The sequence below is a fragment of the Malus domestica genome, chromosome 14 (genome assembly GCF_042453785.1).
Source record: "Malus domestica chromosome 14, GDT2T_hap1".
In the NCBI taxonomy this organism is placed as follows: Eukaryota; Viridiplantae; Streptophyta; class Magnoliopsida; order Rosales; family Rosaceae; genus Malus; species Malus domestica.
This window is the reverse complement of record NC_091674.1, coordinates 25,614,537-25,637,258: the sequence shown is the minus strand read 5'-3', so window position 1 is coordinate 25,637,258 and position 22,722 is coordinate 25,614,537. Positions and strand designations below refer to the sequence as shown.

Here is a 22,722-nt window from a genome sequence, read left to right as displayed (position 1 = left end):
ACATGCCTGGAAATATAAACTTTCTTTTTGATGACTTCATAACATAGGTAGCCCTTGTACATATCCCAGAAAAATGCACTTAATTGTTCTAGGTTGTAACTTTGTAGAGGTTAATGGGGCGTTTGTTGCACCAGACTATCTCGGACTGGACTAACTTTAGGGACTAAGTTGGATTGGTTTGGCATGGATTAAGTAGTATAAGAATAATGAAGCGTTTGATGTAATGTTGGACTAAATCACGGACTAAATTATTTTAGAGCTAAAATACTTTTTTGTCATTTTCTTATTCATTTTATTAATATTTACACACTTTTTTATTTGATTCTACCTCCCCATCCCTCTACTTTTCTTCTCTGGTTTGCATTTTCTTCTTTGCAAGCCCCGATTTACTTCTACTAATAATCAAACCCAGAAACTTCCTCTTCTTTTCATTTGCTTTCTCTTTAATTAAAACTCATATTTCTCTTCTTTTAATTTACTTTCTCTTCATATCAAACCCAGAAAAATCCCAATTTTTTTCTTCAATTTGCAAAGGCTCGGATCGTCGGATTTGCAAATCGATGACAAACTTGCAGACGCATCCTCCTGGCAGAGTGCTTGGCGGCCTCGAGGAGGATGCGACGGTCAGTGGAGCAAGATCTGGAGCTACAGCCTGCGGGTAGGGCCTATGCAAGAGCTGGAGCTACCGAATTGATGATTGCAGGTCGAGAAAGAAGAAAAACGTAATTGCAGCGGTTAGGGATCTGTGGAAGACGAAGAGGAAGACGACTAAGGAAGTCGAAGCATCATCACGGTGATGAAGCGAAGCGATGGTCTTCGCAATCCCATCCTTTTTGCCTGGCCTCACTAAGCCTAGCTAGCGAAGAGTTTAGTCGGAACGAATCCGAGCTAGTTCCATTAAACTTAGTCTTGGCTTGCACCAAACATGGCTTAATATTCTTAGTTAAGCTAGTCTAGTCTAGTGAGGCTTAATGAGTGGAAACAAACACACCCTAAAGGTCTTAAGAGTGGATAACAAGAGTAACCAAAGAATTTGAGGTGACTGACATCAGGTACAGAACCATAGAGCATTTCAAATGGTGATTTCTGATTCAGAGTTTGTGATGGCATTCAATTAACAAGATATATTGATGTTTGACATGCAAAAGACCAAAATGGTGCAGGTAGGTGAGATGTTTGAAGAAGAGTGATTGTAGTTTCAATAATGTGACGATGTTTCCTCTAGGCCAAACCATTCTGTTATGGGGTGTATGGACAAGATAAGTGGTGACTGATGCCTTTGGCAGCAAGAAAGGTTTGTAACTGTTTCCCTATATACTCACCCCTCCATCACTCTGAAGTGTTTTAATAGACATTGAAAAATGATTAAGTATAAACTGATAGAATGTAATATAATGTGGGACAAACATCAGCTTTACTGACAAGTGAAAAAATTCAACAAAATCGAGTACATTGATCTATGAAGGTAACATAGTACTTAACCTTTTATAGACAGACATGGGGCAGGACCCCATACATCACTGTGTACAATATCAAAAGGTTTGACAATTTTGTATGTGGCTGAATCAAAGGGTAGCTTGCTAATTTTGCCTTCAATACAACTTGAACACATCACAGGTATAAAATCAGAAATGCTAGATACATTTGATTTCTTAAGCATAAGAGAAACAACTTTGTTGGAGGGATGGCCTAACCTATGGTGCCATAGACTAGAGGTTACTGGTTTGCCAATATAAGCAACAGAGAAGGCTTTTGGTGTATGAGATAAAGATGATGTGAAGGGGGGATGAGATACAATCCATCATTGCAGAGACCCTTGAACAATATTCTCCCCGTGGCTTTGTCCTAAATCTAAAAACACCAAGCATCAAATATCAACCAGCAATTATTATCAAGGCAGATTTTATGTACAGAGAGTAAATTCTGAGATATTCTGGGCACATATAGAACTAAATTTAATTTTAGATTGTGAAAGGGAATATGCAATATGGCAGATCCTTTATGAGAAACTTTCAAACCTTCACCACTAGCAGTTTGAATCATCTTAGTGGAAGGAAGATGAGCTGTCAATGACAAATTCTTCAAATTTGCAATCATGTGATTTGTTGCACCTGAATCTGTAAGCCAAACTTGCTGAGAAAAGGTTGAGTCCATTGGAGGCACAGATACATTGACATGCATAACATTCATTGATCCAGAAGTAGAATTAATGTTGGCATTCCTGAAATGACAAAATTGTGCACTGTGGTTCTTTCATTCACAGATTTGACACCCTTCAACTATTGCAGATTAAGTGTTCCGAAATCTACATGTATTAGCAAGATGACCATATTTGCCACATATCTAACAAGAATTTCCAGAATTAGCCTGAATTGGTAAAGTTCCAAGAATCCCACGAGCTGGATTTGGATAAAAAGGCTTGTTGTTCCCAAATTTGGAACAATACTGGAACTTCCCTTTACCTTTATTCTTATTGTAGAATGGTTTATACTAAGAGCCATATTGAGTTCCATAGGATTGCTTGCTGAAGAAGCAATGCTTGAGAGTGCTTCTCCACCTTCTTTTCTTACTGCGATGGCTACTAATAATAGTGGTTCTCAGACACGTTTTAATGGGAAATCTGGACAACAGTCTTCTTACAACAATCAAATTGCCGGGTCTAATTCTTGGCAGGTGATGAGACTGTTGCAGTAATCAACTGCATCAATGCACGATCGTGCATCTTCCAGATCTTGTAGGCATCAGATTATGTTTGACAAGTAACTCCTTCAGAATCAACCTCAGACCCATTAGATGTAACCCTTATGAATTGAATAGGACAAGGTGAGGATCCATCCACAAAACCCATAATTCCATACCATTTAAGAAGAAGTTGCATCTGAAAATTCCAAACTAAGTAATTGGTCTCATCGAGCTTTACTGTCACAGATGTTGAAACAGTGGATATGAGGGATGTAATTGGAGACTGAATAATCTGCAGTTGTGAAGCAGTAACCATTTATGCAAGAAACCTGAAATCTTGAAGAAGAACAACTATTGAAGACTTATATCGAACACTTGGTGTGCACAACAGACGAACACCAAGAAAAATGATAGAGAGAAGATGAAGAACCCCAAGAAACTAGCAATGATGATAATGAGAGTAGAAATGATGAGTAGAAGCAGTTCCAGATCGAAAATATCCAACTGAGCGATTAGCTATTCCGGCGACGATACCATGTTAACCAAGCTGTAATCTCAGAGAAGAATGAGATGTATAAAGCTTGTGAAAGATACGAAGAAGAAGAAAGAAGATAGAGAGAGATAGAGAAAGATTTAGAGAGAGAGAGGCAATCTTTTCATGTATATTTTTTGTCAATTTACATTCTTACAATATCAAGACTATATACTATCTTCTATGAAACTTATTGTCTAAGTCACAATGTAACTAACTCTAACAACCTTCCTAATCTTATCTTTTGACAAGTGTCTCCATATTCTACCATTGGATTACTATCCTTAATAGGTGATGAGTAGATTTTATATTGTATATTTTACCCTAATCTTAGTATATTTTGGTTAATATATTAGAAGAATTTTGATACTTTGAATTGTATTTTCAATATAGGACTTTCGACTTCCTCTGGAGCAAAACAGGATCAAATGGACGAATTATGGAGTAATTCTAGATGGAGGACGTTCGTGAGTCACTTAGCTAAATTTAGGATTTTTCCACCAAGCGGTTATTTTCTGGCGATGAAATAAAGAAGCAGTGCGCAGTGCTGGAAAATGACGTTTTTGGGCTTAAATGACGTTTGGAGCCCAAGATGACCTCAGATGGGTTCGTGGCCTTCTGGAAAAGTGTTCAGAATATTCCAAACATTAAATCCAGCTATATTGGGCCAGTTTTGGAGCAGCTTATGGGCCAAAACGTGGCTGTTCAAATTTTAGACGAATTTTATCATTTAATTTAGGGTTATGTTTCCTAGGGCTTGGGGGGTGGCTTGGAAAATATATTGCATAGCCGTCTACAGTTTTAGGGTACGCTTTCTTTTATGCAATTTTGGAGACAGAGAGAATTGTTAGATATACGTTCTACGTTGGAGGTTCCAAGTAGAATATGAATTAGGAAAATCTAACCTTCAAAGTGGCATGTGTAGATCATAAGTAATTGGTAAAAATTCATAGGATTGCTAGGTGATGGTGGAACCCTAGTGCTTTCTTAATTTTATTCTCCCAAAACTGTTTTCTTTTCTCTCCAGCTCTAATATTGCAGATTGTTTATTTTAATTCATTAATTTCGTTTTTATTTTAATTAGGTTATAAAATCAATCACTTCAATTTCTACTTTACAATAATTAAATGGAATCTGATTAGTTCGAATTATTTAATAATTCCTGTGGAGACGACCTTGCGAAATCCGTTTATACTACAACAACCTTGTGATTCTTGCAAGTAAAATAGGAAATTTAAGCCCGTTCACATGAGTAGTAAAAATCCTATCAAGAAAATGGCGCCGTTGCCGGGGATTTTTTAACATAATTCCTACGAATCAGATTTTCAATTAGTTATTGATGTTTATACATATAAAAAAAATTAATTTTCGTTTTAATTTTATTTTTACAGATTACAACAGTACAACAGTGCAGATTTCAGAAATCTGTGCATGGTCAGCACCCGTTCAACAGTGCAGAAATTGATTCCATTTGATCCAGAACTTGAGCAGAATTTAAGGAGGAGGCGCAGAGAGCAAAATTTGCAGCGGGTTCGTCCTCTGCAGGAGACATTTATGCAATCAGTCTTTTCTGGGGACCTGCACAACAAAGAAAAAATGGCGTTTGTAATTCCAGAGGCAGGTCTGCCCCTGGGTGATTCACTGACTGCCCATACCACAAATATACCCAGTTGCATTACATATCCGGCAGTGGAGGAAGAGACTGCATTTGAAATAAAACAGCACATGTTGAATATTCTACCTACGTTTCATGGGTTATCATCTGATGATCCTAACATGCACATTGCATAATTTTTAATGGGGTGCAAAAACATTTTGGTGAGGGGATTTTTAGCCGAATCTATTAAGCTGCGGTTATTTCCATACACACTAAAAGATCAAGCAAGGAGATGGCTTCTCACATTCCCATCTGGAAGCATTAGCACTTGGGCCCAACTTAGCGAAAATTTTTTAAACAAGTATTATCCGGCTTCTAAGACTCTTGACATGAGAACTCAGATTTTATCTTTTGCCCAAAAACCAAATGAGGAGTTTCATGAGGCGTGGGAGCGGTTCAAAGAGTTGATTAGAAAATGTCTGCATTCGGGTATTAACACTACTCATCAAATGCATATATTTTTCAGAGGGTTGAATATGACTACAAAAACTCTTGTCAATGCTTCATGCGAAGGTTCGTACAAAGACAAAAATGCACAAGAGGCTTGTTCGTTATTTGAAAAAATGGCAGCAGATACACATCAGTGGGCAGTTGAATAGCCACAATCTAGGTCTGTTTTTGAGATGTCTAACGGTTCTCCGTATGTTACAGCACAAATTGAAAAAATGGAAAAAAGGCTTGACGCAAAATTTAACATGTTATTACAGAGAATGCCAGGTTCTCAGGTTGCTGTACAGCAGCCCTTACAAGCTGCCTGCAGCATTTGCAACATGATAACTCACGATTTTATGAGCTGCCCACATAAAGATGTTTCACCAGATTTTACAGCAGAGCAGGTTAATGCATTTAACAATTTCCAGCGTCCCTGATATGACCCGTATTCTAATTTCTACAACCCAGGTTGGAGAGATCATCGTAATCTAAGGTGGGACAAGGAACAGCACACTAGGCCTCAATTTCAATAGCAGGTACAGCAACCTGCTGCACCTAAGGCTGCTTGGGAGGTTGCAATTGAAAAATTGGCAAATACTACCACTCAAGAAATTCAAAATATGCAGGCAACAGTGAAAAACATGGAAAAACAGATGGGACAGATTGTTTTGTAGGTTTCTGGAAGGGCACCGGGTACATTTCCCAGCCAAACCGAACCAAATCCAAGGGTAGGTGCAGATTGCAAGGCAGTTAGAGTTCTATGATCCGGCAAAAGTTTTGATAACAGGGATGAAAATTGCGTTCAAAATTCGCGGGTGGCTTCCTAGCCAAAAACAGATTCGGGGAATGTTGAAAAATCTGCCAATTCAAAAGATTCTGAACGGTCATTGAACAGTTCCACAAATGGTGCAGATATTGTTGAGGATCGTGTTTATGAGCCACCTATGCCTTATCCTGAAAGGTTGAAGCCTAAAGTTAAAGATCAACAATTGACAGATTTTATGAAGACTTTGTCTAGAGTTCAGATTAATCTGCCGTTAATTGATGCCATCAAGAACATTCCGTCTTATGCCAAGTTTTTGAAGGATGTTTGCACAAAGAAAAAGAAGCTTGTTGATTTTGAGAAAGTGATTCTTACAGAACAGTGCATCGCTGTCCTGATACACAAGTTGCCCCCAAAGAAACAAGATCCAGGGAGTTTTACAATTTCATGCACAATTGGAAATTCTCATTTTAAACTGCTTTAATTGATTTAGGTGCTAGTATTAATTTAATGCATTTTTCTGTTTTTCAGAGACTAGGACAAGGAGAAATCAAGCCTACATCAGTTATTCTACAACTTGCGGACCGTTCAGTTGCTTATCCAAGGGGTATTATTGAATACCTAATTATTAAAGTGGATAATCTATATCTTCCTGCAGATTTTGTGATTTTGGATATGGATGCAGATATGCAAACACCGATTATTTTGGGACGCCTCTTCATGGCAACAACTAGAACGTTAATTGATGTAGAGGCTGGGACACTTACACTTAGAGTGCAAGATCAATCTGTTGTGTTCAGTTTATTTGAAGCTACCAAAAGGCCAGATGATGTGCTTGATTGTATGCGTGTTGATGTGCTTGACAGCTTATTACATGCTGAAATTATGCCACGGTTGACATCTGATCCATTGTTAAATGTGTTGCATGGGTTTGAGAATAAAAATACAGAGGATGAAGAGGTTTTTGAGTATGTTTCAGCTTTGGAAAGTGTTCCTTTTCAACCCCCACGTTGGAGGCATGTTTTTGAGAGTTTGGGGGAACCCAAAAAGCTGTTGCAGCTTTCTAAGGTACAACCACCTAAACTGGAGTTAAAGGTGCTTCCAGAACACTTGAAATATGCTTATTTGGGTGCAGATTCTTCGCTGCCAGTTATTATAGCTGCTGATTTATCATCAACAGAAGAAGATAAATTGTTGCGCATTTTAAGGAGTCATCAAGATGCAATTGGCTGGACTATAGCTGACATTAAATGGATCAGCCCTACAATTTGTATGCACAAAATTTTGATGGAGGATGAAGTAAAACCTGCCATTGACGCTCAACGTCGGTTGAATCCAATTATGAAAGAAGTTGTTCGTAATGAAGTTATGAAGCTTTTGGATGCTGGGATGATCTATCCTATTTCAGATAGTAAGTGGATTAGTCCAACTCAAGTGGTGCCAAAGCGTTCTGGTATTACAGTTGTGAAAAGTGATAATAATGAACTTGTGCCTACTCGTTTGACTACAGGGTGGCGTATGTGTGTTGATTATAGAAAGATCAATGCTGGTACTAGAAAAGATCATTTTCCATTGCCATTCATTGATCAAATGTTGGAAAGGTTAGCTGGTCGTGCTTTCTACTGTGTCTTGGATGGCTATTCAGGGTACAACCAGATTACGGTTGCCCCTGAGGATCAAGAAAAGACAACCTTTACTTGTCCTTTTGGGACTTTTGCATATAGAAGAATGCCTTTTGGTTTGTGCAATGCGCCTGCCACGTTTCAGCGTTGCATGATGAGCATATTTACCGGATTAGTTGAACATGTAGTTGAAGTATTTATGGATAACTTTTCTGTTTTTGGGGATTCTTTTGACCAATGTTTGCAGAATTTATCTCTAGTTATTGAAAGGTGCATTAAGACAAACCTGGTTTTAAATTGGGAAAAGTGTCATTTCATGGTTAAGCAGGGAATTGTCCTAGGCCACTTGATTTCTAATAGGGGTATTGAAGTTGATAAGGCTAAAATTGATGCAATTGAAAAGTTGGCACCTCCGACAACTGTTAAGAGTGTTCGATCTTTTCTTGGCCATGCCGGGTTTTATAGACGGTTCATCAAGGATTTCTCCAAGATTAGCCGACCCTTGTGTAATTTATTGGCTAAAGATGCTCATTTTGTTTTTGATGAGGCTTGTTTGGAGGCCTTCAAGAAGTTAAAGACACTCCTCACTACAGCACCCATTATTGCAACTCCTAATTGGAGCCTACCTTTTGAACTGATGTGTGACGCATCAGATTATGCAGTGGGAGCAGTTCTTGGACAGCGGAAAGATAGACTTCCCCAAGTTATTTATTATGCTAGTCGAACCCTTAATGATGCACAACTAAACTATGTAACAACAGAGAAGGAATTGTTGGCAGTTGTTTTTGCTTTGGAAAAATTTCGTTCGTATTTAGTTAGGGCTAAAGTGATTGTTTATACAGATCATGCAGCTTTGAAATATTTGTTGTCTAAAAAAGATGCTAAGCCTCGATTGATTCGTTGGATTCTTTTATTGCAAGAGTTTGACTTAGAAATCAGAGATAAAAAGGGCAGTGAAAATGTGGTGGCTGACCACTTGTCTAGATTGAATATTCCGACAGCTTCAGAAGATGATTCCCTACCACTGAGGGAGAGTTTTCCAGATGAACAGCTATTTGCAGTCCAATTCCGTACACCATGGTTTGCTGATATGGTTAATTATTTGGTTAAAGGGGTAATGCATCCAGATTTAACGTTGCAGCAGAAAAAGAAGTTTTTATCTGATGTGAAGCATTATTTCTGGGATGACCCATACCTATTTAAGTATTGCCCATACCAGATTATTCGCAGGTGTATTCCTGAAGCCGAACAGGAAAGTGTGTTAAGGTTCGCTCATCATTTTGCTTGTGGGGGACATTTTGGGCAGAAAAGAACAGCAGAAATTTTTTTGCAGAGCGGGTTATTTTGGCCTACACTATTTAAAGATGCATATAATTGGTGCAAGGCTTGTGATAGGTGTCAAAGAGTCGGCAACCAGTCCAAAAGGAATGAGATGCCCCAACAAAGTATTTTGATTGTTGAATTATTTGATGTTTGGGGTATTGATTTCATGGGACCATTTCCATTTTCCCATAGGAATCACTATATTTTAGTTGCTGTGGAGTATGTTTCTAAGTGGGTCGAGGCCATTGCAGCACCAACTAATCAGGGATCAGTAGTCCTGAGGTTCCTCCAAGGGGTTATATTTCCGTGTTTTGGAATTCCATGCGTTATTCTTAGTGATGGGGGGAAGCACTTTATTAATAAACCATTTGCTAATTTGTTGGCAAAATATGGGATTAATTATCGTGTGGCTACACCTTATCATCCACAGACATCTGGTCAAGTGAAAGTTTCAAACAGAAAATTAAAACGCATTTTGGAGAAAACAGTTGGTTCAACACGAAGAGATTTGAGTTTAAAATTAAATGATGCATTGTGGGCCTATAGGACAGCTTATAAAACTCCTATTGGGATGTCACCATTTCGACTCATTTATGGGAAAGCATGTCATCTACCTATGGAACTTGAACATAAGGCGTACTGGGCAATTAAAGAGTTAAATTTTTCATATGACTCAGCTGGGGAACAACGTAAATTGCAGCTCAATGAGCTGGAGGAAATTCGTCAGGGTGCTTATGAAAGTTCTCGCATCTACAAGGAAAGAACTAAGGCGTTTCATGATAGCCAAATTTTACGGAAAGAATTCCAGCCAGGGCAAAAGGTGTTGCTATTCAGTTCAAGGCTAAAGTTGTTTCCAGGGAAATTGAAATCTCGTTGGACTGGGCCATATTTGGTTACTAAAATCTTTCCTCATGGGGCAGTTGAAGTATCTAATAAGGCTCAAGGCAACACATTCAAGGTGAATGGTCACAGGCCGAAACCATACGTGGAGTCACCCTTTGATACAGCATACGAGTCTTTGACTCTGAAGGCACCAGTGATCTAGCCACCAGACTTCCGCAACGTCTAGCTACAGACTTAAAATAAAGTGCTAATTGGGAGGCAACCCAATTTTTCTAAACTCTTTCCTAATTTTAATTTTTGTTTGATTTTCTCTTTAATAAAAAAAAAACATACATAAAAAAAAATATATATAAAAAAAAATACATATAAAAATAATTAAAAAAAATTGAAAAAAAAAATTGAAAACAAAAATTGAATTACACCAGGTTAGGGGTGATGTTTACCTCTGTGGGACGATTGGAGCTGAAATGTGTCTACATTTCCATGACCGCAATTGTTTTGGGTTGTTGCAGAAAAGAGTGTGGTTGCGTGGCTAAGGCTACGGGTTTGCGTCGAGGTACATGGGAAGAGTTCCGAGAGAAATGCGAAAAAAATGGGAGGAAGAAGGATCTTGCGTTTTTTAGAGCAATGAAGAAGAGATGCAGAGATGAATTGGGGAAAGGAGAGAAAAATGTGAGAGACAAAGAGGTCCTTTCATTTTAGCAAAATGGGGTCTGCGAGAAAGAGAGAGATATGGGCAAATGGGTTGATCTTAACCTTTTATTTGGAATCCTAAGGAGTGGTGACACGGATGCGCGACACGTGTACAAATCTGGCATTTTTCTTGCCTGTCCGAGACAACTGTTTTGCAATGGGGAAATAAAGAGTCGTTTGGCTCTGGGTTTAATCAAACGAAGAGAGTAGGTCGGCTCGGTGCTCGAGGTCAGCCAGAAAAAAAAAAAATTTCAAATTGCACGCCAGTTGGATCCCTTTCATTTCCCAGGAATCCAATGTTTTTGTATTTTTCCCAGGCCCACATGTTTGTCAGGCCATAATGGAGGCCACGTCTCCCAGGTGCATTTCTTTTCCCCATTCTTCTATTTTCTTTATTTTGTTCCTTGTCATGTCGTTTGGGTCATTTCTTTGTCCTATTTTTGTACTTATTCATAGCTTTAGATGGTGTCTATTTTAATATTTCATTGTAAAGTTGTTAATTTATTTTCTTTTATTTTTTCCACACCTTGAGGACAAAGTGTGATATAAGTTTGGGGGTGGGAAAATAACATTTTAGGTTTTTAATTTTTGTGTCGGTTAAAAGTTTTCATTTTTTTTAAGTTAATATCCATAGATTATTTTAAACGTTAGAACAAATGGACATGGTGAAGATTAATCCCACATTAGAGTCTTTTTTATTTATCGTTGCTTAGACACTAATTCATGAATTATACTTTGAACTTTGCACATCACACCAACATGGTTTGTGGGGAGTGAGATTGAAACACTTGCTTTTAGTCTAAGTTTATTTTTAATTTTTGTTTTAAGTAAAGTCAGTTATTATTGTGAATAAAGTAATAATTGTCTCACCCAAGGTTTTGCCTAGTAACCGGGCCAGTCCTGCCTAATCAGCAGTGATTCTCGCGTCAAACGGTAGAGTTTTGGCATGGGGTAGGGTGGTTAGTTGGTTTCATAGCCTTTTCAGCTCGGGTTAATAAGTCCTTAGGGGTGTTCTACACCTAGTGCCCTAAAGCCCTAGTGGTTTGGGAGTCATTGGCCTAAAGCTCGCTACATGGGTTGGATTGAAAGCTTAAGTGAACCGACATTGCACGACCATTACTGTTACTAAAATATATATATATATATATAAATAATAAAAATAAAAAATAGTTATATTTAAAGTTAGTAAGTGTGAAATAAAGAATGACGAGAGGTAAGAGTTTTAGTCGAGTCTCCTTAACTATGTTGGTTCACTTTACACCAAAGGAAGTCTGTGAATTCTTTTCTAATTGATTCTAAATGGCTTAGACTCTGTGGTGGGATTGGTTGGAACTTTTGAAAAAATGTTCTAGTTTTTAAAATTTGCTATGGATTGCAACTTTGAAGGTGAAAATTTTTGTCAGTTAAATTTAGCTAGTTGTTTAGTTTGTTAAGTTTTTATTTTTGTTTGAGTCTTGTTTTGCTTGAGGACAAGCAAAAAGCTAAGTTTGGGGGTATTTGATGAGTAGATTTTATATTATATATTTTACCCTAATCTTAGTATATTTTGGTTAATATATTAGAAGAATTTTGATACTTTGAATTGTATTTTCAATATAGGACTTTCGACTTCCTCTGGAGCAAAACAGGATCAAATGGACGAATTATGGAGTAATTCTAGTTGGAGGACGTTCGTGAGTCACTTAGCTTGATCGTATCAAAATTTGGGATTTTTTCACCAAGCGGTTATTTTCTGGCGATGAAATAAAGAAGCAGTGCGTTGTGCCGGAAAATGACGTTTTTGGGCTTAAATGACGTTTTTGGAGCCCAAGATGACCTCGGATGGGTTCGTGGCCTTCTGGAAAAGTGTTCAGAATATTCCAAACATTAAATCCAGCTATATTGGGCCAGTTTTGGAGCAGCTTATGGGCCAAAACGTGGCTGTTCAGATTTTAGACGAATTTTATCATTTAATTTAGGGTTATGTTTCCTAGGGTTTGGGGGGTGGCTTGGAAAATATATTGCATAGCCGTCTACAGTTTTAGGGTACGCTTTCTTTTATGCAATTTTGGAGACAGAGAGAATTGTTAGGGTTTTGAAGACTTTTTACTTGGAGGTGCTTTCAATCATTTTCTGAAATATATTTTCTATGATTTCAATTAGGAGTATGCGGAACTAATTTCTATTGCTAGGGCGAAGCCTTGAGCCTTAGCATGAATATGTGATTTTTATTTAATTGCTTATGATTGATTGCATGCGTACTTTGAATTGTTAATCACCGGGATAAAAACTATCTAATTGTTTTAATGCCTGATCACCATTAGGATTTTTAGAAAAGTAATTTGATGCAATTTTGGTCAGAAGGTTCCCTGAAATTGATGTTGGCTTCTTGTGATTGATAATTGTAATTTCACTTAGGATGAATATCACGTCTTAAGGATTGCATGGTTTTTCAAAGGATTTTCATAAAGCATAATGAGTCTTTCATGTTCAGATTTGATCCGAACGTCCGGACAGGTTGCATGTTAGATATACGTTCTACGTTGGAGGTTCCAAGTAGAATATACAACAACAACAACAACAACAACAACAAAGCCTTTTCCCACTAGTGGGGTCGGCTATATGAATCCTAGAACGCCATTGCGCTCGGTTTTGTGTCATGTCCTCCGTTAGATCCAAGTACTCAAGTCTTTTCTTAGGGTCTCTTCCAAAGTTTTCCTAGGTCTTCCTCTACCCCTTCGGCCCTGAACCTCTGTCCCGTAGTCACATTTTCTAACCGGAGCGTCAGTAGGCCTTCTTTGCACATGTCCAAACCACCGGAACCGATTTTCTCTCATATTTCCTTCAATTTTGGCTACTCCTACTTTACCTCGGATATCCTCATTCCCAATCTTATCCTTTCTCGTGTGCCCATACATCCCATGAAGCATCCTCATCTCCGCTACACCCATTTTGTGTACGTGTTGATGCTTCACCGCCCAACATTCTGTGCCATAAAACATCGCTGGCCTTATTGCCGTCCTATAAAATTTTCCCTTGAGCTTCAGTGGCCTACGACGGTCACACAACACGCCGGATGCACTCTTACACTTCATCCATCCAGCTTGTATTCTATGGTTGAGATCTCCATCTAATTCTCCGTTCTCTTGCAAGATAGATCCTAGGTAGCGAAAACGGTCACTTTTTGTGATCTTCGCTAGATTGCTCCGGTCATTAGTGTGGATAAGTATATAAATGGATAGAGATAGGAAAGCAATCACAAGATGTACGTGGTTCACCCAGATTGGCTACGTCCACGGAATAGAGGAGTTCTCATTAATTGTGAAGGGTTTACACAAGTACATAGGTTCAAGCTCTCATTTAGTGAGTACAAGTGAATGATTTAGTACAAATGACATTAGGAAATATTGTGGGAGAATGATCTCGTAACCACGAAACTTCTAAGTACTGAAGTGTGGTATCGTCTTGACTTTCCTTATCTGTCTCATAGGTAGATATGGCATCTTCTCTGGAAGTACTCTTCCTCCATCCAGGGGTGGTATATGTAACTGGTGGAGATGCACAAGGTAATGTATCAATGTCACTTGAAGCTTACTTGTAGTTTCAGGCTTGGTCAAACGCGATACAAACCATGTAGTAGGAGTCCCCCAAGTCGCCGAGCTAGGGGATCTGCTGAAAGAGGTGACAGACAAGGTAAGCAATCAGAGCTCCGGCTGATTGTTCACATTCTCCCTATCTTGCAGGCAGCATGAAGGATAAAGAGAAGAAAAATGAGAAGAGATGATATGGGATACTTTTGCTTTTGAAGAAGTAACTTTCCACAGGCTTATTCTTGAACTGGACTGGAGGGTTTTCTGGTTTCCTCCAGAGATAAGGCCGACTGAAGAATTTGAGGGTCAAAACAAGTCCATCAAATCTAGAGTACGTTCGACCCTGCTGATATGGGATACTTTTGCTTTTGACAGAGTAATGGATGTATCGGCACGTGTGCTGTTACGCTTGTCTCCACATGCTTCCTTGTATCCTTCTCACTTGCCCTATCTGTTCCTCAGGCAGATGCGGGATCTTCCCTGGAAGCATAAGATGTTGAAGATGAGTACTCGAGAGCAATGCCAGGTAAGTAATCAGGTAAGGGGTTCCAGGCAGTCAGTTCCTGGCTGGAAGCTTAATTCCAAGTGCTGACTGATTGCTCTCTTTCTCCTTGTCTTGCAGGTAAGAACAAGGCCAAAGGAAAAGACAGGGAAAAAGCATGATATGGGATACTCTTGCTTTTAACCCTGATGATATGAGATATTCTTGCTCTAGTATAGCTTGTTTACAGAGGTATTATCGGGGGGAAAGAAAGCTGAATATTTCGAAAGGCTTCGTTGGGAGTACCCTCTCAGATAAGAGGAAGGGTTGAGCATTTTTGCAGGTCTGCATGTCCGTTGGGGATGGAGGTCGACATATATAGGAGTCTCCCTAACATCAAGTAATAATGCTATTCCTTTACCCTGCTTGGTCATAGCACGGTAGTGGGAGCTGCCAGCTTCACAAGTTTTAACTCTGTCAGAGCACTTTGAAAAAGTGGTCTGTGGTATCTGGAAAGCTGATGTTGCGTGTGAAGATTACAGACAAACTTTATCCAAGGAGATCCAGCTCTTGAAGTTGGGAAAGTGGTGCCTCTTCGGTTTTTGAACAAGCAATCCTGTCGGGGATCTGGCTCTCTCTCGAGATTCGGAGAACGATGCCTCTTCGATTTTTGAGAAAGCAATCCTACTAGGGGTCTGGCTCTCGAGATTCGGAGAGTGGTGTCTTCGATTTTTGAGAAAGTAATCATGTTGGGAGTCTGGCTCTCGAGATTCGGAGGGCGGTGCCTCTTCGATTTTGGAGCAAGCAATCTTGTTGGGAGTGTTTTCTCGAATGTGAGTAAAGGTTGGGCATGTTTGCTAGTCTACCTTGCCACGAAGCATAGAGGTTGACACACAGGGACTTTCCAATTATCCAGCAGTGGTACTGTTCCTTTACCCTCTCTTCGATTTTTGAGAAAGTAATCATGTTAGGAGTCTGGCTCTCGAGATTCGGAGGGCGGTGCCTCTTCGATTTTGGAGCAAGCAATCTTGTTGGGAGTGTTTTCTCGAATGTGAGTAAAGGTTTGGCATGTTTGCTAGTCTACCTTGCCACGAAGCACAGAGGTTGACACACCGGGACTTTCCAATTATCCAGCAGTGGTACTGTTCCTTTACCCTTGTGGGTAATAATATGGTAGCTAGACCTTCAAAATTTATGTGTCTAAACTTTGTTAGTGTTGTTTCTTTGCTAATCTTTTACCCTTCTTGGTCAGAGTGATGTAGTGGGAGCTGCAAGCTTCACGTGTCTCAACTTTGTCAGAGAACTTTGTCAGAGAACTTTGGCAGAGTTATATGTGGTACCCATGAGCTACTGTTGCGTGTGGGAAGTGGGTGATTGAACAGTACGATTCATGTGCTTTCTACTTCGCCAGAAATCTTCGACAGAATGCCCATAATTTTCGCAAAGCTGAGTGTGCGTGTGACAGGTGCTGACAGGGCTGGAAAAGTAGGTGCCTCTTCGATTTCAGAGATCGGCCCTCGTGGTCTCTGAGCAGCCCAGCTTTTGAGAAAGCAAGCCTCTTCGATTTCTGAGATCGGCCTTCGTGGTCTTTGAGCAGCCCAGCTTTTGAGAAAGCACACGACTATTCGATTTCTGAGATCGACCCTCGTGGTCTCTGAGCAGCCCAGCTTTTGAGAAAGTAAACGCCTCTTCGATTTCTGAGCAGGCGCCTCTTCGATTTCTGAAGCTTCATCGAGTGCAGATTTTTATAGGGGCTGACATTAAGTTCCAAAGGACACTTGAATATCCACCAGTAGAAGCTCCATTCTTGCACTTCTAAGATCTTGATTTGTCCGACCTCTTCTCTCTTCAACACCTTTGAAAATGTCTGGCCCCTCCGACCGTCGTTTTGACTTGAACCTTGTTGAAGAGACAGCCCCGCCTTCTCCAGACAACATATGGCGCCCATCCTTCGTCTCCCCTACTGGTCCTCTTACCGTTGGGGATTCCGTGATGAAGAATGATATGACCGCTGCGGTAGTGGCCAGGAACCTTCTCACTCCCAAAGATAACAGACTACTTTCCAAACGGTCTGATGAGTTGGCTGTTAAGGATTCTCTGGCTCTTAGTGTTCAGTGTGCAGGTTCTGTGTCTAATATGGCCCAACGCCTATTTGCTCGAACCCGCCAAGTTGAATCATTGGCGGCTGAAGTGATGAGTCTCAAACAGGAGATTAGAGGGCTCAAGCATGAGAATAAACAGTTGCACCGGCTCGCACATGACTATGCTACAAACATGAAGAGGAAGCTTGACCAGATGAAGGAATCTGATGGTCAGGTTTTACTTGATCATCAGATATTTGTGGGTTTGTTCCAAAGGCATTTATTGCCTTCGTCTTCTGGGGCTGTACCGCGTAATGAAGCTCCAAATGATCAACCTCTGATGCCTCCTCCTTCTAGGGTTCTGTCCAGTACTGAGGCTCCGAATGATCCCCCTCCGGTGCCTTCTCTTTCTGGGGCTCTACCGACTGCTGAGACTTCTCCTAAGCAACCTTTGTGAAGGCTCCCTCTTGTTTGTTTATTTTGACTCAAGTATATGTACATATTTGTAACTTATCGGGGATATCAATAAATAAGCTTTCCTTCATTTCAACGTATTGTGTTAAATACACCAAAGCCTTCTTCGCTAAGTTCTTTGAATTTTCTTTTGTTGAAGCTTGTATGTTGAAGCTTTGTGAGTGGAGCATGTAGGTTGAGGTAGTATTCCCTTAATTTCCCGAGTGAGGAAAACTTCTCGGTTGGAGACTTGGAAAATCCAAGTCACTGAGTGGGATCGGCTATATGAATCTTAGAACGCCATTGTGTTCTGTCCTGTGTCATGTCATCCGTTAGATCCAAGTACTCTAAGTCTTTTCTTAGGGTCTCTTCCAAAGTTTTCCTAGGTCTTCCTCTACTCCTTCGGCCCTGAACCTCTGTCCCATAGTCGCATCTTCTAATCGGAGCGTCAGTAGGCCTTCTTTGCACATGTCCAAACCACCGTAACCGATTTTCTCTCATCTTTCCTTCAATTTCGGCTACTCCTACTTTACCCCGGATATCCTCATTCCTAATCTTATCCTTTCTCGTGTGCCCACACATCCAACGAAGCATCCTCATCTCCGCTACACCCATTTTGTGTACGTGTTGATGCTTCACCGCCCAACATTCTGTGCCATACAGCATCGCCGGCCTTATTGCCGTCCTATAAAATTTTCCCTTGAGCTTCAGTGGCATACGGCGGTCACACAACACGCCGGATGCACTCTTCCACTTCATCCATCCAGCTTGTATTCTATGGTTGAGATCTCCATCTAATTCTCCGTTCTTTTGCAAGATAGATCCTAGGTAACGAAAACGGTCGCTCTTTGGTATTTCTTGATCTCCGATCCTCACCCCTAACTCGTTTTGGCCTCCATTTGCACTGAACTTGCACTCCATATATTCTGTCTTTGATCGGCTTAAGCGAAGACCTTTAGATTCCAACACTTCTCTCCAAAGGTTAAGCTTTGCATTTACCCCTTCCTGAGTTTCATCTATCAACACTATATCGTCTGCGAAAAGCATACACCAAGGAATATCATCTTGAATATGTCCTGTTAACTCATCCATTACCAACGCAAAAAGGTAAGGACTTAAGGATGAGCCTTGATGTAATCCTACAGTTATGGGGAAGCTTTCGGTTTGTCCTTCATGAGTTCTTACGGCAGTCTTTGCTCCTTCATACATATCCTGTATAGCTTGGATATATGCTACTCGTACTCCTTTCTTCTCTAAAATCCTCCAAAGGATGTCTCTTGGGACCCTATCATACGCTTTTTCCAAATCTATAAAGACCATGTGTAAATCCTTTTTCCCATCTCTATATCTTTCCATCAATCTTCGTAAGAGATAGATTGCCTCCATGGTTGAGCGCCCTGGCATGAACCCGAATTGGTTGTCCGAAACCCGTGTCTCTTGCCTCAATCTATGCTCAATGACTCTCTCCCAGAGTTTCATTGTATGACTCATTAGCTTAATACCCCTATAGTTCATGCAATTTTGTACATCGCCCTTATTCTTGTAGATAGGCACCAAAGTGCTTATTCGCCACTCATTTGGCATCTTCTTCGTTTTCAAAATCCTATTGAAAAGGTCAGTGAGCCATGTTATACCTGTCTCTCCCAAAACTTTCCACACTTCGATTGGTATATCGTCTGGGCCTACTGCTTTTCTATGCTTCATCTTCTTCAAAGCTACAACCACTTCTAACCTTCAAAGTGGCATGTGTAGATCATAAGTAATTGGTAAAAATTCATAGGATTGCTAGGTGATGGTGGAATCCTAGTGCTTTCTTAATTTTATTCTCCCAAAACTGTTTTCTTTTCTCTCCAGCTCTAATATTGCAGATTGTTTATTTTAATTCATTAATTTCGTTTTTATTTTAATTAGGTTATAAAATCAATCACTTCAATTTCTACTTTATAATAATTAAATGGAATCTGATTAGTTCGAATTATTTAATAATCCCTGTGGAGACGATCTTGCGAAATCCGTTTATACTACAATAACATTGTGATTCTTACAAGTAAAATAGGAAATTTAAGCCCGTTCACATGAGTAGTAAAAATCCTATCGATAGGATCAAGGGTCGTATGGGATTGGGATAAGGTTGAGAGCAGCTTTCTTATGGACTGAGAGTCCGTAAACTTCATCGGTGTCCATGGTCTCGGCCAATGCTTTAGCACCACTAGGCAATTTCCAATCAAACCAATATAGAAGGTTGGAAAATACATATTCAGTTGAAGCAACCGCAAAGCCAAGTCCAGGGCACACCCTTCTCCCAGCACCGAACGGGATGAGTTCAAACTCCTGACCTACGAAACCAACGGACTTTTCCTCGAACCTCTCCGGGTAAAATTCATCGGGCTTGTCCCAGACTTTGGGGTCCCTTTGTACCGAGTACGCGCTGACAAACACTTGTGTTTTCGCAGGGATGTTGTAACCTCCCAATTTCACATCTGTACTTGTTTCACGGGGAAGTAAAAGAGGTCCCGGAGGATGAACTCTCATATTTTCTTTGATGCAACATATCATGTAGGTCATTTGGGGGATGTCAACACTCTCATCTACAAATCCCTTTTTCCCCACCACTCTTCTTACCTCTTCTTGGGCTTTCTTCATCACACGCGGATTTTTCGCAAGCTCTGTCATCAACCATATCATGGCAGTCCAACTAGAATCACTTCCTCCGACAAACATGTCCTGAAATCGTAACTTAAGAAGCCAAATCAATCTTCAGCCATATATATAATGTTATTGTTAAAGAGAGTAAGTATGAAGGGGGATATATACAGACCAGTAGAAGTGCTTTGAGGTGGTCACTTTTGAGCTCAAAGTCATTGCCATCCTTTTGAACTTGGAGGAGAATATCCACGAAATCCTTCTTGCGAGGCTTGCCTTCTTTCTCTGCCTCCTTATGTTCGGCAATCAACTTATCGAAAAACTTATCAAATTCGGACCAAATTGATGTCAAATGTTTAATGTGGCCCCTAGCACGGTCGAGCCAACTCATCCTCGGACCAAAGTAATCCGTAAAACTGAAACTCGTGAGTTGGCAGATCAAATCTTTCGTCAGATCTCCGAACCACTTGTTCTCTTCGCCCTCAAACTTTTGTCCGAGAATACACCTGCAGATGATGTTGTTGGAGGTTGCCACCAGCAGATCACTCAGAACAATAGGACCCCCGCCATTGAGACTCGACACTTTGCGAATCTTTCCGACCAACTCGGAAACTTCTTCCACCCTTGCGTACTGAAACTGTGACACCTTCTTAAGACTGAGAAACTCAAGAACACAGATTTTCCGAACTTGCCTCCAGTACTCCCCGTAAGGAGCAAACCCCACATCATGAGCGTCATAGAACAATATTCCTGGAGCAGTGGCTTTTGGCCGGCTGCAGAAAGCAATGTCCTGCGTCTTCATCACCTCCTTGGCCATCTCTGCAGACGAAACAATCAGAGTCGGAACTTTCCCCAAATGCACTAGCATTAAATCGCCATACTTTTTCGAGAGAGCATGGAGAGAAAGGTGCGGGAATGTGCCTAACTGGTGAAGGTTTCCGATCAATGGCAACCTTGGAGGGGAAGGTGGTAACTTGAGTTTGCGTTTCTCATCGCCATTGGACGATGATCTAGTAAACGAAAAGAGAATAAACGCAGAAAGGAGGAGAAGAGGAAGAAGAAAGACATTCTTCTGCAGCTGCTCAAACACAAGTGCTAGAAGAGCCATTGCTGTTCTAGCTCTTGTTGCTGGGTTTGTCTGGATAGAATTCTGGGTTTGCTGGGTTTATATAGGACACAAATCTCTAGAATTTCCAGGTCAAATCAAGGGTTTTTTTTTTTTTTTTTAACTTGAATCTTTGCAAAAGATTAAAATTTTAAAAAATCTGGTGCTAGATTACATATTCAATTTTTTTTCTTGAAGTGTATTTTTATCAAAATTTATATTTTGTTATTTAATGTGTATTTTTATTTAATGTCTCCACATTAAATTTTAATTTTATTAATATGCACATATTTAGTTCTCCAAGTATAAATGAACAAAAATGAGAAAATATTAAAAGAAATTTGTGATACAAAAATATATAAATACATAAGTGTACAAAAATGACTGTGCCGAAATATATAAAATTAATTTTTTGTACTGAAATATTTGTATCTACAATTGTTCCGAAATATATTATAATGAACCTAAATGTATCTACCGAAATGTATTATATTGAATTAATGTACCTAAATGTCAATACCGAAATGTAAGTACCAAAATGTACATACCAAAATGTATGTACCGAAATATAGTATATTGAATTAATGTCCCTAAAAGTCAATACTCAAATGTGTGTACCAAAATGTACGTACCGAAATGCATTATATTGAATTAATATACCTATATGTTTGTATCGATGGATATACCGAAATATTCAAATGTATTAATGTACCTAAATGAAGAATATACAAAATTGTTATCGGAATATATATATATATATTATAAAAAAATTAGTTGCCTAAATGTAGACATTAAAATATATTTTGATGAATGAAATAAAAATTAAATTTAAATGTAATTAATACTTTAAAATAAAAATAAAAAGATAAATAAAACATCAAAATATAACTAATAAATGAGATGATTAAATGTACTAAGGACTAAAATTGGATTTTAATCTTACACAATATTATAGTCTAAAATTCATATTTTTTTAAAGATTAAATGAAGTTTTCTATTAAATGAATAATCATTGCTTAGAAGTAGTTGGATTTTGATTTGCTTCCATTTCTTTTCCATATATGGATTATAGGATTGGATCATATGGATCCTAAAATCCAGTAAAAATAAAATAAAAAAGGAAATCACACATGATTCACACCCAACAGCTCCTTACTAAAAAAATTCTCCAATTAAAAGCATCTCAACATGTGCACAGAATCTCTAAAAACGGCACAAAAAAAGAACCTGAGGAACAGTTGAGAAAAACCCTAAATCCACAAGTAAAGCATGCTCAACTGTATTAGAAAGCCACTAGAAAGCCATCTCGCTCCATATGTTTGTCATGTTTCATGCAGTGATTCAATAAAGTGTCATCATGCATGCTCAACTGCATTAGAAAGCCATTAGAAAGCCATCTCACTCCATATGTTTGTCATGTTTCATGCAGTGATTCAATAAAGTATCATCATGCAGTATGATGTTGATTAAATAAAAATAAAAATATTATGCAATTATAATTGCATTATTGTCTGCTAGGATTAAATTTGAATTAATGTTTGTTTGAACGAAGAATATACAAAATTGTTATCGGAATATATATATATATATATATATATATATATTATAAAAAAATTAGTTGCCTAAATGTAGACATTAAAATATATTTTGATGAATGAAATAAAAATTAAATTTAAATGTAATTAATACTTTAAAATAAAAATAAATAAAACATCAAAATATAACTAATAAATGAGATGATTAAATGTACTAAGAACTGAAATTGGATTTTAATCTTACACAATGTTATAGTCTAAAACTCATATTTTTTAAAGATTAAAATGAAGTTTTCTATCAAATGAAT

At 38.9% G+C, this 22,722-nt stretch overlaps 1 protein-coding gene, 1 long non-coding RNA gene and 1 other non-coding gene across 3 annotated transcripts; 1 reads left to right on the top strand and 2 right to left on the bottom strand.

Moving 5' to 3' along the window:
* Positions 1 to 2,484: 2,484 nt before the first annotated feature.
* LOC139191581 (uncharacterized) lies at positions 2,485 to 19,407 on the top strand. The gene is made up of 2 exons (XR_011575662.1): positions 2,485 to 3,505; positions 19,233 to 19,407. It is a non-coding gene; the product is annotated as an uncharacterized lncRNA (long non-coding RNA).
* Positions 3,315 to 20,910, bottom strand: LOC114823237 (phenylacetaldehyde oxime monooxygenase CYP71AN24-like). Its single transcript, XM_070812497.1, has 3 exons — positions 19,950 to 20,910; positions 19,233 to 19,855; positions 3,315 to 3,505 (listed from the first exon to the last, which is right to left on the bottom strand). The coding sequence occupies exons 1-2, from the start codon at positions 20,880 to 20,882 to the stop codon at positions 19,235 to 19,237; spliced, it is 1,554 nt and encodes a 517-aa protein (XP_070668598.1). The 5' UTR covers positions 20,883 to 20,910; the 3' UTR covers positions 3,315 to 3,505; positions 19,233 to 19,234.
* On the bottom strand, positions 5,198 to 5,302 carry LOC114821256 (small nucleolar RNA R71). The gene has a single exon (XR_003768702.1). It is a non-coding gene; the product is annotated as a small nucleolar RNA R71 (small nucleolar RNA).
* Positions 20,911 to 22,722: the final 1,812 nt, after the last annotated feature.